The 18119-nt window shown below is 32.0% G+C and overlaps 2 protein-coding genes across 7 annotated transcripts in view; one reads left to right on the forward strand and one right to left on the reverse strand.

Annotated features, from left to right (window-relative positions):
- Positions 1 to 16042, reverse strand: part of Frmd5 (FERM domain containing) — a 192588-nt gene extending 176546 nt beyond the window's left edge. For all 6 annotated transcript variants that reach the window (XR_012993246.1, XR_012993245.1, XR_012993244.1 and 3 more), the window contains exon 1: positions 15720 to 16042. Coding sequence is in view for 1 of the 6 variants with exons in the window: in XM_076319979.1 (XP_076176094.1) it covers positions 15720 to 15815 (96 nt within the window). In the remaining 5 variants the exon portion in view is untranslated. The remainder of the gene's footprint in view (positions 1 to 15719) is intronic.
- Positions 16043 to 16865: 823 nt separating this feature from the next.
- LOC143151147 (uncharacterized) overlaps positions 16866 to 18119 on the forward strand; it is an 81166-nt gene continuing 79912 nt past the window's right edge. The window contains exons 1-2 of the mRNA XM_076320000.1: positions 16866 to 16963; positions 17645 to 17696. Of these exons, the coding sequence (XP_076176115.1) occupies positions 16894 to 16963; positions 17645 to 17696 (122 nt within the window). The 5' untranslated portion in view covers positions 16866 to 16893. The remainder of the gene's footprint in view (positions 16964 to 17644; positions 17697 to 18119) is intronic.

Consider the following 18119-nt stretch of genomic DNA (forward strand, 5'->3'; position numbering starts at 1 on the left):
CGCGAATTTTCGGAGAGGATTAATTTGACGTTTGTGGTTTCCCAGATAAAAGCAGGGTTCATAATTTTTTATTACGAACAATGGATAATTGCCTCGTGCCATTTATCTGGGAATACCTTGTTTAAAAATACACAATTGAATAGATCGAGGATATATTATAACCCTGTTGATGGCAGCTGTTTAATGAATATGTTTGGAATATTATCGGGCCCTGAGATCGCATTTCTGGCCAGAATTTTGCAAGCGAAGTTCTGCCATGTGGATTGTTTAATTTATAGAAGAGTCATTTTCTGTTGGAATAATCTAATAATTAGTTTTTTTTTCTGCTTTGTTTTTAATATTGAGAAATACTTGGTCGAAATTTTCGTTGCTAAAGTTTCTCACAAAGATTTGAGCTAGTATGTTAGCTATGTTTTCGGACTCGGTGATGACAGAGTTGCCGGATTTAATAATTGTATTTATTTAAATGCTCCTTTTATGGCCGTTAATTGCTTTTAGTTCCGTCCACGTTATTTTTTTTGTATATATTGAAAACGTAGTTTTTTGTTTTTAATTGCATTCTTACATTGTAGATTCCACCATTTCTAGTACCTATTCTTCTAGAGGTTAAAGAAATAAATTTTAATGGCGTCTTAACGATTACTTCTTCGAATTCTGCTAACAGTTTGTTTATTTGACTACCATTTCATTAATTGGGAGTTTTCAGTCGATTTATTTCTTGCTGTATTTTAGATTTGTAGTTTTCCCAGTTGGCCTTTTTAAATTCTCATCTTGGTGGTGATTTGTAGTCGTTTGGACTACCTCTTTTTAGTTCTATAGAGATTGGGAAGTGATCGTTATTATGCAATTCGGAGGATATTGAGAATTCTAAAAGGTCAAATATTGAAAGTCTATAGGAGGCTAAGTCTATTGTACTGTACGATCAATTTGCTGTATTGAATGTGTTGGCTCGGAGTTTATCATTATCAGCTCTGTCTTGAATATTACGTTCTCGATTTTGTTTTCCTCTGATGTCAGTATGTTCCGAATTCTAAAGTGTATTATGGCAATTTAAATCGCCCAAAGGGAAAAAAGGTTTTTGGAGATGTATGAGATTTATAAGCTCAAGTTGTTGGAATTGATGACATATCTATCTTTAATGTACAATGGTTAAAATGGCGGCTACATTGAGGGTAATTGTGCGTGGCAGATTTGTATAGATATGTTGCATTGTCCTTCAAATATATTGCAATTCTTCCACTCGCACTTGCAACGTGTGTTCTATTTTTAAAAACAACATTGGATCCTTTTAAAGTAATGATTTTATTTTCTTTAAAATTTCTGTTACAGACATACTATGGTTAGTAGTTGGTGGTTGAGTACTTTGAGCAAAAATTCTAAGAGTGATTTCAGACTGTTTACGTTCCATTATAGAATTCTATTCAACATTATGATGGAAATGAATATTATAAATTTATAGTTAATAATAAATCTCTTCGTCGGAAGAAGGCATTGGGGAGCTTGTTATCGATTCATCTTCTCTCTTTTAAAAGTTTTTTTGTTATCCTACTAAATCGATTTATGACACTTGAGCCTTTTAGGTGAGAGTATAATTCTTTCATAAAGTGTGCCAAAGAGTTTACATCAACACTACGTCTTTTGGTTTAAAGTTACCGTGTACTTTTTCGACAAAGCTTTTAAATTTACAGTAGTTTAACAATTTGTTTGGTACATCCAATATTTGTTTAACAGACTAAATCTTTTCTTCCAAGTTTTTATCTTTACTAGTCTTTTTCAGGCAGATGACTTTCTTCGGCTTCTTTGGGATTGCATCTTTTGGTTCAGAGGGGTCATTTGAATTGTCTAAAAAAATGCTAGAGTTATCTGATATTCCTGATCTCGTACGTTTCGTTATCATCGGTCGTGCGCCTGTGTCCATTATAGTCGTTTTGTCTTTTTGATCGGTGTTATGATGTTCTTCCGTTTTATACGTCACTCTATTATTGATTTCCGTTTGCACTGTTTTCGGTTCTTGGTCAACCGATATTGTTTGATTTTCATTTTGCATACAGGTTCTGGGAATATGCCTTTTCTGCTTGCATATAAAACATTTGAGTGAATCCTTTCAGGATTAAATTGACAGCGAAAACTGAGAAAGTATGCGAAATCTTCTTCTGTTATGCCAGCTCACAGAAACGAAACAGCTGATTCTCTCTTAACCCATTTGCATCATCGGTCTGTTTAGGCTGCCGCGTTCAAACATCAGCGACGTTCAACTGACGACTGACCCGTATCACCGCGAGCGGTTCATCGTATGTGCAGTAACAAGCATCAAAATTATTTATGGAGTTTATTAACAATATACCGTTTAAAACGATTAACACACAATATTATATAGCAAAATATTTTTTTATAGGCTTTTTTGCGTGTCGCGCGAATTTTTGCGTGCCGCAACACTCATAGTGGCAGTTTGAAAGATTTTCACAAAAGAGTAAAACTTATTTAGAATACACTGATGTATATTAAACTAATGGAACCAAAAAGTTCTCAGAAATGGTTAAACATACCAGTTGCAACTGATAAAATGGGAGTCGTAGACTCGCGGATTATTCCGCGCTTTGATGCAAATGGGTTAATATCAAGTTTATCGAAAAAATTTTCAATTATCGAATGAAGGATTATCGAGTAAACATTTGACAGTATTATGCGTTAGTATTTAATTACGAGTGGTCTCAGAGAGAGGTCGTAGTTGTTGATCCGAATATATTTGTACATATTGGTAATATGGTCTACGACCTCTTTACTTCCAAGAAACACGCACACTCTGTTATTTAATATACGTGAGATGAAACGGATGTTGGTTGGTTTTATAATTTTTCCTAATGCACAAGTATATTCTTTTATTTGGATACCCTCTTTGGCGTCAATTACAATCACTTGTTCTTTTTTTGAAAAATATTCACTTTGGAGAACATTGGTGTAACTTTTATGTTGAGATACAGTGAGTTCGTTGTTTGCGTTTGCAGAAGCTATATCGGTGAAAACGAATTTCACCGAGATGTGCTTTAATATTGGTGAGATTGGTATTATGTGAAAAAAAGAAAAAGGAAGAAAGAAAAAATAAAAGAAACCACCGCTTATATCACTAGATTGGTATTCTTCGTATTAACACTAGATTTACCAACCAGTGAAAATGACTGCTTTCACAATGAAATTTGCTTTATATTCCATAGAATGTTTTTCAAAGACGTCATGACTGCTTTATTCTACACATATGGTCGATTTTAAAAATTCCTCTTTTCCTTCAACAATTGGTTTTCTTTTAGATATGTATAAGGTATACCTTAATATTGAAAAGTCTGTCGGTAGTTCTAGTGTTAAGAACAACGTCTACTAGTTGGAATTCGTCTACACGATACGCACAATGTTTATACAAACATCCAATCGTTATGGCGGTTCGAACGAGACTTGTAACAGTATTTATGAACAGAGATAAATATGAAGTGTACAATGTAATTAAATATTTATTTACTTCTACGATCACCGTTGAGCAATCCCAGCACACACAATAAGATGAACGATCGGAAAAGATACGAAAGTATTCGATCTATTATAGATGCCTAGTATCTTAAAATAATTTTTGGTAAAATGCCGTATGTGTGTTCAGTTTGCTCCTTATTATATATTGTACTTGGTGTCGTTGGAATATCCAATGTATACAACGTGTATAATACTAGGTCCAGGACACTCTCTCGTGGAACGCCAGCGTTTATAGAATAAATGGTTGTACTTGAGTCGTTTACTTTTACATAGAAAATTCTATTATTAAGGCAGGATTTGAAAAGTTCATAGACTGTGTTTGGGAGTTTCAGCACACTTTCGTGCCATACTTTATCGAACGGTTTTTCTATGTCTAGGAACAAACATGTGCAGTGTTATTTGCATTCAAGGGCAGAGATTAATAATTTCATTAATTAATCTGTGAGCATGTACAATTATACCATGCTTTTCCCTGAAGCTAAAACGATGATCAGGAATTAGGTGTTTGTTATTAATGATTTCCTTCGATCTTCCTTACAATTATTTTTTTCATAATTTTTTATAATAATGTCAGGAGAGAACTAGACCTATCTGAAGAAGGTTCGTGAATACTTTTGTTCGGTTTCGGCAGCATTATCATTTCAGCTAGTTTCCATGAACTAGGAAAATAGTGAATTCTAAAAATGGCGTTAGATATTATAGTCGTTATCCTTACGGTTTTGTCTGGGAGTTCCTTGATTATCCTTTCGCTTATCAGATCGAAGCACGGTGACTTTAATTTTGATGGAAGAGAATAATTGTTTTATCTCTGTTTTCGAAGTACTGCGTATAACGCTATATTAATCTTCATTATCATTTCCTTCATTTCGTGTTGATGCAGTTACTGTTGCTGATACTAATGGTGGCAAAAAAGTAGGTAGAGGTAGAGATACTTCCAGTGTTATACTATTTGGTTGGAAGATCTGGTATAAATACTCGGTAAATATTGTAGTCTGTTCTAAGGGAGTCTCTGCCCAGGTGTCATCTAGTTTTCTTCTTTCTGGTGTCAACGTTATTGGTCTTTTTAATCTTTTAGCCGCTCTCCAAAGTAAATAATGTACAAATTCATCCGGTGTTAGATTCGAAAGATATTTACCGAATTCTTTACTGTGATGTTCTTGTATGATTATCTTTATTTCTTTGGTAATAATATTTAACTGTCTTTTGATTCCCCTTGTTTTAAACTTTTACCACTGTGCTCTGACTTTCCTTTTTCCTTTTATCTTTTATAGAGAAGTTTTTTTCTATTGCTGATGGTCAATAGCCATCCAGTTTCGAAGTGATTTTGTGATTTAGAGGTAAATGGATGGCAGATATTTGTTTGGGTCCGGTTTTGATTTCTACTGTGATTGTCATTGCCTGGAGGTAGTTCAGTGTATTGGTACTGTGTGAATAGTGTTTTAGGCTATGTTTGGTAATGACAGCAGCTCCTCCGTGAGCTTTACCTGACGGATGTTCAGCGTCGTATATACAATAGTACAGGATTTTTATGTAATTTTTGTTTGTGAGGTGAGTTTCGAAAATTAACGTAATATCAATATCATGTGAGTAAATAAATGTTTTTAATTGGTACAATCTTTGTTGTAGTTCGTTGCTGTTCCAGGCTCCTATTTTGATAATCCGAACCATTATTCATTATTCATTATTTTTGTAAGTAGTTTTATCATGGCAGTTGGTTGTATTTTGTTGTGCAGTTACTTGGGCGTAAGATCTTTTATTCATAATGGAATTATGGTTGTAAGGATCTATGGTGAACTCTGAAGTTGCGAAAGAGTTACTGCTGGATAAGATGTAACGTGGTATGACCGTTGATTATTATTAATTTCACTCAGATGAGAGTAGGTTCGTGTTCTTAGAATGGAAAACAGGTTTTATTGCAGCTGTTTACATACTATGCAATTTTTATAACTTGCAGGATGATTTCTTTGGCAATTACTACATTTTACATTTTCTACTTTGTCCTTTGTAGGTATTTCAGTGTTAGGTGATTACTTGCACATTTGACACATGCAGTTAATATATGGCAATAATTATTGTGCTCGAACGCTTAGCAACGGAAGCATTGTGGTATGTTTGGCCTTGGAGGTTCAAACTTAACTACGGTATTTAATGATTTATCTATATCGTATATGTTTTTGTTATTGTCGTTTGGTTTAAGTTCAATAGTAAAGAAAGGTAATGGCTGTTTGGAATTAAATTTGACTAGGTTACTAATTGCTTTAACCGAATGATTGTGATGTTTCAATTCTTCAATTATTCCGTTTACGTTAGTTTTCGAATGCATTCCTCGGAGAATTACTTTATAACTTCTGTCTGATTTAGGTTGGAAGGTGTGAAAGTTTGTATTTTTCCTTCTTAGAATATCTACTATTTTTCTGAAAAGATTGGGTGAATTTAGTTGTAGTCTTTTTGATTATCCTCTAACTGTTTCAAGATCAGTTATCAGAACCCAAAACGAGACGTACACTACCGGCCAAAAGTTTCGGACCACTTTACTCTATATTATATTTCATAATATAATTACTGAAAAGTGACTTCATTTGATGCTAAACAACCATTACCTCTCTTTAACGGTTCTGTTATCGTAATCCGTGCCTAAAAATGAATAGTACATAAGTATGAACAGTACAAACCACTTTGTTCCCCTGTGTACACTTTGTTTTGTACATAAATATCGATGTAAACAGTTGATCCTTCGAAAGCGTATATTCAACGATTGGAAAATACTAACGTCAAACACAGACTTGTAGAAGCTGCTAGAAGAATGATGAAAGATACAATCAAAAAATAAATCCAAAGAATATTTCGATAAAAAGAATGTTGAAGGAAATACAATATAACTGTTAAATTCGTTGACTTCTATATTTTGTATTTGATCTTGATTGTTATTTGTGCATGATTATAAATTTAGATTGAATAGATACTGGGTTTACATTGGACAGAACTGTTCGCGAACTGTTCGCGAACTATTCACAAACTGTTCACAAACTGTTCACGAACTGCTCACAAATAGAAACAGCACTGCATCCACACCGAAGCGAACAACTCACAAACAGTTAAAGATTTGTTCGTTGATGACTCTAGGACAATTCGATGCTAATCCTGCTCGTATACAAATTTTAGAGTGCATATTAAAATTTCAAAAAATGTCTGGACAAGATTTGCTACTTGCACCAGCTGCATATTTTCTAATAAAAGTAAATAGTATCGAGAAAAAAAAGAACGATCAATGTCGACAGAGGCAAATTTGTTAAATATAAAGCACGTATATGCGATGGAATCACTTTAGCGAACACTTTATTAAAAAACAATGGTGGAAGCAAAAACTTTACGAGAATGTCGTACGAAAATTGTGAGAAATAATTCAGCATAATTGAACCATAAATATCGAAAAACGATGTTCGAATTTTCGAATAGCAATTTCAACTAAGGAAAGACTGTTGGTAACAGTTCGTTTTCTAGCAACAGGTGATTCGTGTACCAGTTTAATGTAACAAGTGTGAAACAAGTAATATCCTTAATTATTCGGGAGTGTATGATTTTATTAACGGGCCTTCAAGATTCTGCGAATGTATAGAAATTGTTAATAAACGAATCGACTCATAAATGTACCTATAATTTTCTATTCTATAATAACTTTAGATACATAATATACATACTATATATTTTAAGTATACTACAAATTATGATATATTATCCCTCTGTCTTCATTTACGCATATCTGCGTTCATTGTTCTCCAAACACAGAACATTCATCCTGTTCATTCTTGTACTACCCTTCGAGAGATTTCATTATTCTGCATGCTTTTTTTGCTTGTTGATCTCCTCTCTTTACTTTTCTACGGGTCATTTTTTCAGCCAATAAAACGATTCTTTATTAATACTCTCTACGTAATTTTGTTCTGTTGTTTCGTCAACATTATGTTCCCTATCTTCGTTGTAGATCATTTCTCCGTTTGAGCAAATCGAGTAGTAATATTATTCTAGTATCTTGAAAGAATGATCCCGAATGTATGACTTTTCTACTGCCATTAAGAAAAATTAGAAGAAAGTCAAAACCAGTAGCATATGATATTTAAAATGAATTTACGGAATTCTCAAACTTTTGTTATATTACAACTTTTGTTTTTCTCTATGAAATTGGGGAAAGATAATCTTCACCTCTCAATTTTACAAATGTCACAATTCATATAGACGCTACTTCCTTCATAGATCGATTGTTTTATCTTTTACTAGGTAATAAACACGTATGTATTTTTCGCATCTCACGGGTACGAATAATTGCAATATAATTGAATTAATGTTTAAATTTTCGAATCAAACCTCTCCATATTGATCTTCGTCGACCAAATATTGGATAGAAACTGACACTGGAAAACAAGGTGATTCTCGAATTCAGTGAGATCGTATTACAATGTGTTACAAACGTGTCCAAACATGCGAACAGGCCCTTTGATTTACCACTTCCTTAGTAAACAGTGTTCGGTGTTCGTAAAAATGTCCACATTTCTGGTAAACATACAATTGCTCACTCAAGTGTTCGTACTCTACCACTGAGTTGAAGTCTCGTAGCAGGAATGCAAGAAAATGTAAACAGAAGTTTATCATGTTTGTGACATCAATTGTTTGTATTCTGTACATATAATTGAGTTACCAAAGAAAGAAATTAATGAAAGAAAAGTTGCAGAAACCATAAAGTGCAGCCAAAACACTATTAGTAATTTAAAAAATATGTATAATGAAATGGCTAAGGTTTTGTCATCTCGTGCCACAGCAAAATGAAATGATAGAAACTTGCGTCCAATTATGAAGAAAATGAAACGAGCAACATCATTGCAAATAAGGAAACAATAAACACCAAACATTTCTGACCGTATTTTCAGAAATCTGATGAAAAATTTTAAAAGAATTGCTTAAATTTTAAAAAACATCCAGAATTTTTTATGATTCGTTGTATTTCAAGGAAAGGAGTGAACAAATTGTAAAATGTTAACTCATAAACGTATATTAATATTCTAGAGCACTTTTCTATTCTGAGTATTGAAATATGGTTTGAAGACTCTTCGAATTTCTTTTTTCAGTTACATTTGTCGCTGTGATAAAGTAGTAAGGAAATATTTACAAGAGAGTGGCATTAAAACAAGGAATGATTGGCAAACAGGCCCGATTCGAACTCCATAAAGAATGTATGGACAAAATTGAAAAACCTAATTCGTAAACAAAAGCCAGAAAATAAAGTACTCCAAGAAGGAATAAAATTATCGTGGGATGAAATTTTATTCAGGTTTTGTAGAAATCTAATTAATTCAATGCCTGAAGGTATTAAAGCTATATGTATACGCAGGAATATTACAAAATATTAATATTAATGTAATTTCATTATAAATTTCAATTAATAAATCTAATTGGTAACTTATTTCCAGTATTTTTACCGATCGAAAACTTTTCTATGTAATATTTTCTTTTTTCCCTTATTTTTCTTCGATAATAAATGAAAGTTTATGTTACTTTGTTGTAATTTACTATATACTAAACCCCCTTAATTTCGCCCCCCTTAAACCCCCTTGTTTTCCCCGTTAATTACTTTTAAATATATGTATATGATAATGTTTTATACTTTGAAAGCATGAATGATTTTGATCAATTTCGTGTTAACCTTTATGACACTGTTCAAATCAATTTAACTTAAAATCGAATTTTGGTATTAAATAACTTCTTGACAAAATATTCGACCTACATGAAATTGTCATACTTGAAGTATGTACCAGGAAAGGAAAATTGCTTTAATAACAAAGGTTTCACTAATTTTTCAAAGGAATGGACATTTATTTTTGATTAGATATATTACTTATTTCATTTCTCAAGAAATTAATGATAGCTAGTTATAATTCCAGCATAAATCAGACATTCGGAGATAGATCAAAGCTACAGTACTAATGTCATCGAAAAACTGAATGCCAAACATAGGACAAATTTTAAGTACAATTTATTTACAATGTATAATAAAAAAACTTTCTGGTACAATAACTAAATAAAAAATAAAAGACTATTACACATTATAATTCTATTAAAAGTAATATGAATTCATTGAAAATTGATCCATTAATAGGAACATATATATGTACATCTGTATAACTACGAAATACTAATGTGTAAATAAACAGATGCAACTAAGATTCCAATACATTTCATGAGTGGTTTTAATCTCTATATAACACTTAGACCGTACAAAATTTGGGGCGTAGAAAAATTGGCTGCAGAAATTTGCTTTCTTAACCATAAGATCACGTTTAGTCTATACATGTATATATTTTGCATCACGTATACAGTAAAGGGACAATCAAACTTTATTTACAGATAAAATATTATTTTCTTCGTATTATTCTTTTAATGTTTGAAGATTTCTTGGGTCATGATCTGGAAAATTGCCATTTTATAGACACTCAAATGAGGACATGTAAATGCAGAATCATTTGGTATACGTATAATATTATCGAACTCCAAAACTCTTTATTTCGTCGTATAACTGATATAAAATACCATTTTTTCTACACAAAATATTTATTCACGATGCCGTATTCTTACCGACTGAACCGACTGAAAAATTTAAACTACAGTAGGTGAGTATCTACAAGTTCAAATATAGTAATATCTTTAATCAAATGTAATACAAAATGCAAATGTAAACTGTAATCCATCTTTCGTCCCTCGATTTTAATGTAAATTTGTGAACTGATAAAGTGACTGAAAGTAAGGTATACGTGTATTTTTTAACTGTAATAACTTAAATTTAAGTTGCAATGGTAATGTAGATAGTATTATGAAGCTGAAATGTTTCTTCATCTCGACGAGATTAGTTTTATCTTTTAAACTTAATTTATCATAGCTAAAAAAAAAATACGTAGATATCCCCTATTTCTATCATTAAAAGTCATTTACAGTTATTAAAAGTTTAAACAGTTATTATATATATATATATATTCTGTTTTTTCCAGATGACCGTGTACTTTACTGCAAAAATAACATCTACATTCCTTGCTCTAGACTTTAACGCGAAATTAGCATTTTGGCTAGCCTTTTGTGATTTCCGACCACTGTAAGGCGCCTGTCGCCCAGGCCGATAATCTTTTGGCGCAGATTCGAGCTCCATTGGTTCCGACCACTTCTTTTTTCTCGTTTGCGTTGTTTTTTTGTATTACACAACCTCCCTATTATCTAAATGCGAACATTAAAACTCAATTTTTCTGTCGATATATTGTATTTATTATAATTGACACTTTCCTTTCAATGAATACGTAAGCTAAAATTTTATCGTTGTAGCATATTATTTTGTATAAAAGTGAATTTAAATTTATTAATATAAGATATGCATCTAGATGTTAATTATAAAAAATATTTACAGTTTATAGATTCCGATACAAGACACATAGTTGGTGTAAAAAATATTTACAGAACGACAAATTTAAAATGAAAATTTACATAATTGCGTTTATTAATACACTTTAAATACATACACAAATTGTGCATACTTTCAGGTACCTAAGGGAATAGATTTTCTATAAACAAAACAGAGACACGATGACCGATAATAAAAAGAGAAGTTTGCAAGACAGCACTTGGACAAACACAATAGAAATTACAATAGACACAGCAGATAAAGAAAAATTATTATTTATTTGTATAAACTGTGCAGTTTATACAAATGTGTAGTATAAACTTATTTATATACACAGATTAGCAAAAATTGCTCTTGAAATATCAAAATATCTGTCCAACAAATGAAAATAGAATAAGGTAAAAATAAAAAGGAATGAATCTAAATTTTTGACTGTTCGAATTATAAATAGTACGAGAGTCGTATAATAAAGTAACAACGCAAACAAGAAAGAAGTATATCGATGAAAAAATCCCAACGAGACCGGAAGTTGCGCTAATGGTATCGACATATGTATAGCTTGACGCCTTACACCACTTATGCTACGTTCTTACTTGGAAAGTGTGCTTGTACTTTAGAAGATAAACGGTCGCCAAACTTTAACATTAAATATCTTGTAAACTATTAACCGTTTGCCCATGAAACTATAATCACTGACTTCGGTATAGCAAGTTCTATCACCGTATAAAAACTCGTTAAAAAGATAAACTTGCACTTGGAGATCTTACTTTTTAAAGAGGAAAAGATCGCGTGATATACATACGTATGCAACAAGTAATTAATGCGTAAGATGGAACTGAAGAGAGAGAGAGAGAGAGAGAGAGAGAGAGAGAGAGAGAGAGAGAGAGAGAGAGAGAGAGAGAGGGGATGAACTAACAAAGCTAGTTAATCTCCATAATAATATCAATCCACACAAAAATCCCTTTTTAACTCTTGTAATCTTCGGGTTTTGTTTCAAACATAAATATAAATGATCAATGTTTATGCTTTGCAAAAGAGATACAGCAAAACCAAACAACCGAATTCTCTTCACTCTTTGAATCATTAAATTAGAGCATTCATAAAAAGATCAACTAACAATCAGCGTAAAAATATCGGAACGTGTACAGCTAAAAAAGGCGCAATTTCTTATTGTTAGTTGCGCGATACACAAGATAGTTTCGCACTCACATGGTGCGTAATTCTATAGTGTTAAAACGATACGATATGTAAATGTACAAGTATTCTTTTACTGAAAAGAAATCTAATCCCCATAATAAAAACATTGAAATGGATAAAAAAAACTTTATATCGTTTTACCAATATATAAATTAATTAATAACGAACTACTTCCTCACTATGCAGCATCTTATACAAAATACAAATGAGTATTCTCACAACATGACTTGACGTAAGTGTTCAGAAAATATTTTTCACCGAAACATCTTATTAAAGCTGCAATCGCAAAAGTTATATAATGTTTACAGTGAGAAATGCCTGTAATTAATAATAAAGTCATTAAAGACTCTGGAACAACGACAAGTGCGTTATTAATGGAAATTTGCATAAAAATGCAATAAAAATGACTATCCAGATATGAAGGAGCACAATTAGTAAAATTCATACCTGTTAAAAAAATAATATAAACTGCATAGTTATAGAGAAAAGAGATTTTACATTTTAAAAAATAGACCCCACGTGCAACGTAGGATGTTTTTCAAAAAATTATTTAAATTTTGTAATAATTAAATGGGTAAATATTATAATCATTCAATATTTGTTCGAAGCCTTTTTCTTCGTAACATAAAACTATTTTTTATTACAAATTACAAGTATTTTACGTTAAGTATAAACATCTTCCAAAAACAAAAATTTATTCTTTTTAAACAACTTCGATAAAAATTAAGCTGAATGGAATGCATGCCGTTTGAGAGATATCGAACAAAAGAAAAAGTTTAGTCATAATTTTTTCTTACAATGAAGGACAAAATACGTTTTCTATTTTATTTTAATAGCATCAAATTCGGTGTCAAAAATTACATATAAAGACAAATTTTCGAAACTATATATTAAATACTATTTTTCCACAAAAATCTTTTCGAAAAATACGTTTAGCAGTTTCTACTTTAAGATTACAGTTTTCCATCCCACTTCAGTATTTCTCGAACAGGTACCTCACACTCTTTCAACCAACACATATACATACATACACAAGGAATGCTATTTGAAACTATAAGTGAATATGCCTCAAGAAGTACATTGAATTGAAAGAATTAACATATATGATTGTAGGAGTTTCAAACGGTGGAGTGCAAGGATATGTTAGAATGTAGTTTCTCGTGTCTTTCTACACATGCCAAACGCCACAGAGGCATTATCCTAAAGGGTTATCCTGAAGATTTATATAAATTATTCCATAGAAATATTCAATAGTTTAATGATCTACTTATTATTCTTCAGTATCCCTAACAGCATTAACATTAATCGAAAGTTTGCAAATATTACGACGGTTGATTTATAGAAAACGTTTTATGTTCGAAGTGTCGGTCACTGGTGACCGACGCGGCGTGAACGGTAAATCTAATAGCGACACTTGTAAAATTTGTGTCTTGAAATTCTATATGTAATTATGTAAACAAATGTATGAATTATTTATCCACCTTGTTTAACAATGCAAGCAATATTTTCGACAAACGTTATTTGATTTTGATCAACATAAAGAAAGAGGTACTTCCTAAAATTCCTTCTTGTTTATTAAATACCTAAAGAGTTTTGTACAACGTTTCTGTTCTACTTTAATATATTCCTCTTCAAGTGAACTAAACAACTCTTCAATCTCTTTATATTCTATTGCAAAAAAATAAAAAAACAAATGTACGTCAATGCATATTTGCATTCGCTTTTTGAAATTATTTTTAATAGCTACAAGTGTTTCTATAATCACAATTTAAAATGTGTTCATAATTTATGTGTTTGCTGGAACATCTATTACAAGTCAATATACTTCCCAAGATACATCTATTTATAGATTGAAATGAGATACCGTAAATAAATATGCTGAGGAAGTAGCATAAAAATCATATATAAAGCTACCACACATCTAACTAAAAGACAGATATTGCACATGTAAGAAAGATGTACAATTAATTATGTATATCATACGTAAATGAAGATAGTTTATTATATATTATATAAATAATATGTCCACTGTTTTTACATAAAGTAAAAACAAGTAAACTGAATTAAACATTTCAAAATTTCCTGAATAAACTGCTACTATGGTTATTATATTACTACACAACCATATACGCTAAACTATTCAAAATATAAATTACACGTTAATATTAATAAACATATTAAGCGACTTTTCTTTTTTCCTCTTACCGCTTTAAAATAGATAAATAGAACAAAGTAAATACATGATATTTGATATTGATATGTTGAGAAAGTGAAGCCATTGGTAATCTACAAGAATAATCGTTTGCACTATCTACAAAAACCAAATTAAAGCACATTTTTAAATAATATATGTGATGCAGTGAATATAGCTCAAATTTGAAAAAATTGATGTCACCGTTGTCACTAACGATGTGAACTGGTGGCATTACACAACCTAAAACGGTTTCCACATTAACTTCCATGGATACATACATATACAATACACCCCTGTAAACACACTATACTTAGAACACTGAAATTGAATGTTTCGTTTGTAATTTGTCCATTATTGTACTGAAAATGTATTGTCCCAATTTCATTGAAAAATTACATAATTCATTGGCAGCAAAAGATCACAACAGAATATCAATATTACACAATTCTGCAATGGTGACTAAACAATTCCATTAGCAAACAAGACATTTCTTGATCAATGATGGGTTCATAGATTTTCTATAGAAGAAATATAAATGAGTTAATGAGATTAAAAAAAAACAAAGATGGTAATACACTTCTATATTTAAAGTTAAAATCCTAAGAGTAAATTCTGTTTGTTTTTTGAATGAATTGTATGGTAAAAAACATATTTGACAATTTATACCCTTAATATATTAACTACCACATCAAGTTTCTATTTTTACAGATATTTTTGACATTGGTTCAAATTATAATGTGAAAACTAAGAATATTCAATAGTTCAATGGTATACTTATTTCATAGTATTTCTATGTCATTTGTATTTTTGTAGCATTTGTAATAACAGTAATGTCATTATAAAATGTACAAGTATTAAGGTTTATTCGTTGTAAGCATTTGAAAGAAACAGAAGCTTGAAGAATCAGTCATTAGTGAACATCACAGCATGTTCACTGTGTCATCAATGTGTATTGCTTTTTATACCACTCAAGTGTATAAGTCCCTCACTAATATTTATTTCATCAAGTATATATGAAATTGAAACTGAAAAACACATCACATAGAGTGTAGTACATATAATCTAAATATATTTGATTCTTTAAATGAGCTTCTTGCTCAAACAGTAGATTAAGAACAATCGTGTAGTCGTGTATGTAATTTTCTAGAATCGGCCGAAATGAACGTTTCTAATGAACAAATTGTATGTATGTACGTAAGAAAACAGAAAAATTTCCAAGAAAAGTTGTGTTTTTAAGCTGACAGGCAAGTAAAGTCTCGGTTTGTTTCGCTGGCCGATCGTTACCGGTCACAGGAAGAAAAAGGGGTAGAAGAAGCGCGTGTAGAAGCGTCATCAATAGCTCGTCGCGTGCGACACTAGTCATGAGTATTTTACCTGAAAGTCGCAGTGGATAATTTCGGCGTCGTCTAAAAGTCGAATAGTGGCGCGATGCACCACCGTAACGTCACTCTTGCTGCCAAATTTCAACATTTCTGCCCTCAAGTCGTCACCCGAATTATCCCTCCGGCCCTCATCATCCCCTGCTCCACAGCACCACACACTGCCTGTTGATTACACTCGATTTATGTTGTCGGTATTGATATCGTAAACGGTCGTAATTGTCGCCAACGCGCGACTTTTCTGCGAATTTTTTGATAAGTTGACACAGCGCACAACGGCACAGCACAATGAACAACAAGACATCACCGTAAAGGAACTCCAAACTCTGTCAACCGGTCCCATCCACTGGCTCGCTATTGCAACGATGCCACGTTTTCGACGCAACGCACAAAACGCGATGTTGCCATCCAAGGATACAGCAATTGCGTAATACGCGGTTGGTTTATAATTGCGTTACAGCGGGAAGTTTAAAAGCTATACTCCAGATTTAAAACTTTCTAATTTTGTTTGTAACCACTACAAACAATAGCGTAAAAATAAATACATTGCTCTAGTACGCTTTTACTACTGTCCATATGTATATTATATGCAACATTTATTATGATTTTCCTTTCTCAGTAATAAAAATTAAAAAGTATGCTGCACCAAATATAAAATGTGTTTTCCAATTCAGTAATCATTATGTAATCCTTCTTAATAAAAAAACACTTCTGATAACATATTTAATTACAAATAGTTAATGGTATGGAAATGTCATTTAATAAAATACAAAGTCCAAGTTTATTAATACAAATTACTCGAGTTTAATAAGTCTTGTTAGTTTTAGACGAAGATAGAATGCATACATTCTTCAATAACAAATTTTTGTTATCCGTCGTGTCAATCGTAAAGAATTTCGCTTTTGTCGATACGAATCGGCATTAAATAAAACAGTCCTTCGTTCTACTCTTGCTTATTTAGAATCACCTTTTCAGCAATCAGAGTTCGACTTTATCGAGAGCAAGTATTCTAGTTCTATAGGGTTGCAGGAACAATGTACAGATGCCGCTCAACGACAAATGGCGTAAATAAAAAGTAACAAAATCGAAGTGGTGGGGAGGAACTTGGGGCATTGAACAAAGGTTGACTGCGTCGGTTGTGGAGCCGGCGGCGCATTCACGATTCAAACATGGCAGCGGCTACCAGCGTTGTCGTGCTCGACAGAGGCAACAATACCACCTGCACGATTAATTTACACGGTGTGTGCGCGCGTGCAGATTACTACAAACGACCAGATCTGCGAGTTGGCTATCAGAATTTATCAGGACTCCTTTAAAAGCGTGTATAAGAACGTGCTAACCTACTATTTTTTGCACGAATCGTATTTACCTCAAGAGACAGTATGTCTCAACATCAGTTGTCGTTACAAAAAAATTAAAGAAAAAATGATAGACCGACAACAAGCTTCAAATGGATATATTATATTGGATTGACAAAGCGCCGCTCCCAGATCTGGTTTGTGTTTCTATATTTAGTTGAAGACGAAGTGTGTGCGCGCCTTTACTCGAGCCTAACCTCTAGCTTTTGTGTAGTTTTACGTGCATTTGCGGGATTATATATCAATAGTCCCGACGTTTAAAACTTGGCGAACAGTGTAATGTACTATCTTCAATACTTCTCCTCGTGTGCTTTATGCATCAAGTACATTTCGAAGTCAGTCAAGCAACTTGTAATTAATTGCGACGTTGTCAATGTAAACAGCCCACAGATTTTTTTTAAATTTTCGACTCCAAATGACAGGAGTACGTGACAAGCGTGCATGGCGGTAGAGTTAAATCCGGCGTGAATTAATACTTAACCAAAAGTTCACTGTCATCCTCGCGCGACGTAATAACAAAATAGCTTAATTGAAATTTTGATCGAAATTTTCTATTTTTTAGGTGCCACGGTCGTTTCCTGGCGAGTTAATAATCAGGAACAGCTGTTTGTCAGGTAAGTTCATGATTGTTATTTCATTTGTATTAATGACAACGAAAATATTGTTTTAAAACGTAAATATAGTTGTCAAGGTTTATTCTTATACCGAAAATTTATTCTGTTGTTTATATTTACACTTCTGCTGAATTATGTTGAACTTTAAATTATTCATAAAAATGTTCTAGAATGAGTCTAATTTGACGTGTGAAAAAATAAGTAAATTCAAATGCTTTATTATTGTGATCTAATTTAATAATAAAAATGACTTCTTAAAAATATTGAGCCTTTATGGTCTTTATGTCATTAGACTAAAGTGTAAGCATAGAGTATTTGTACAAGGTATATTAATTATTATATTCAATTCTATTCACTGGTAAAATTGAATAAATACAGTGGTATTTACTTTTTTATTTTATTAATAAATGTAATTATAATAGA

This window comes from Ptiloglossa arizonensis, chromosome 9 (genome assembly GCF_051014685.1).
Source record: "Ptiloglossa arizonensis isolate GNS036 chromosome 9, iyPtiAriz1_principal, whole genome shotgun sequence".
NCBI lineage: Eukaryota > Metazoa > Arthropoda > Insecta > Hymenoptera > Colletidae > Ptiloglossa > Ptiloglossa arizonensis.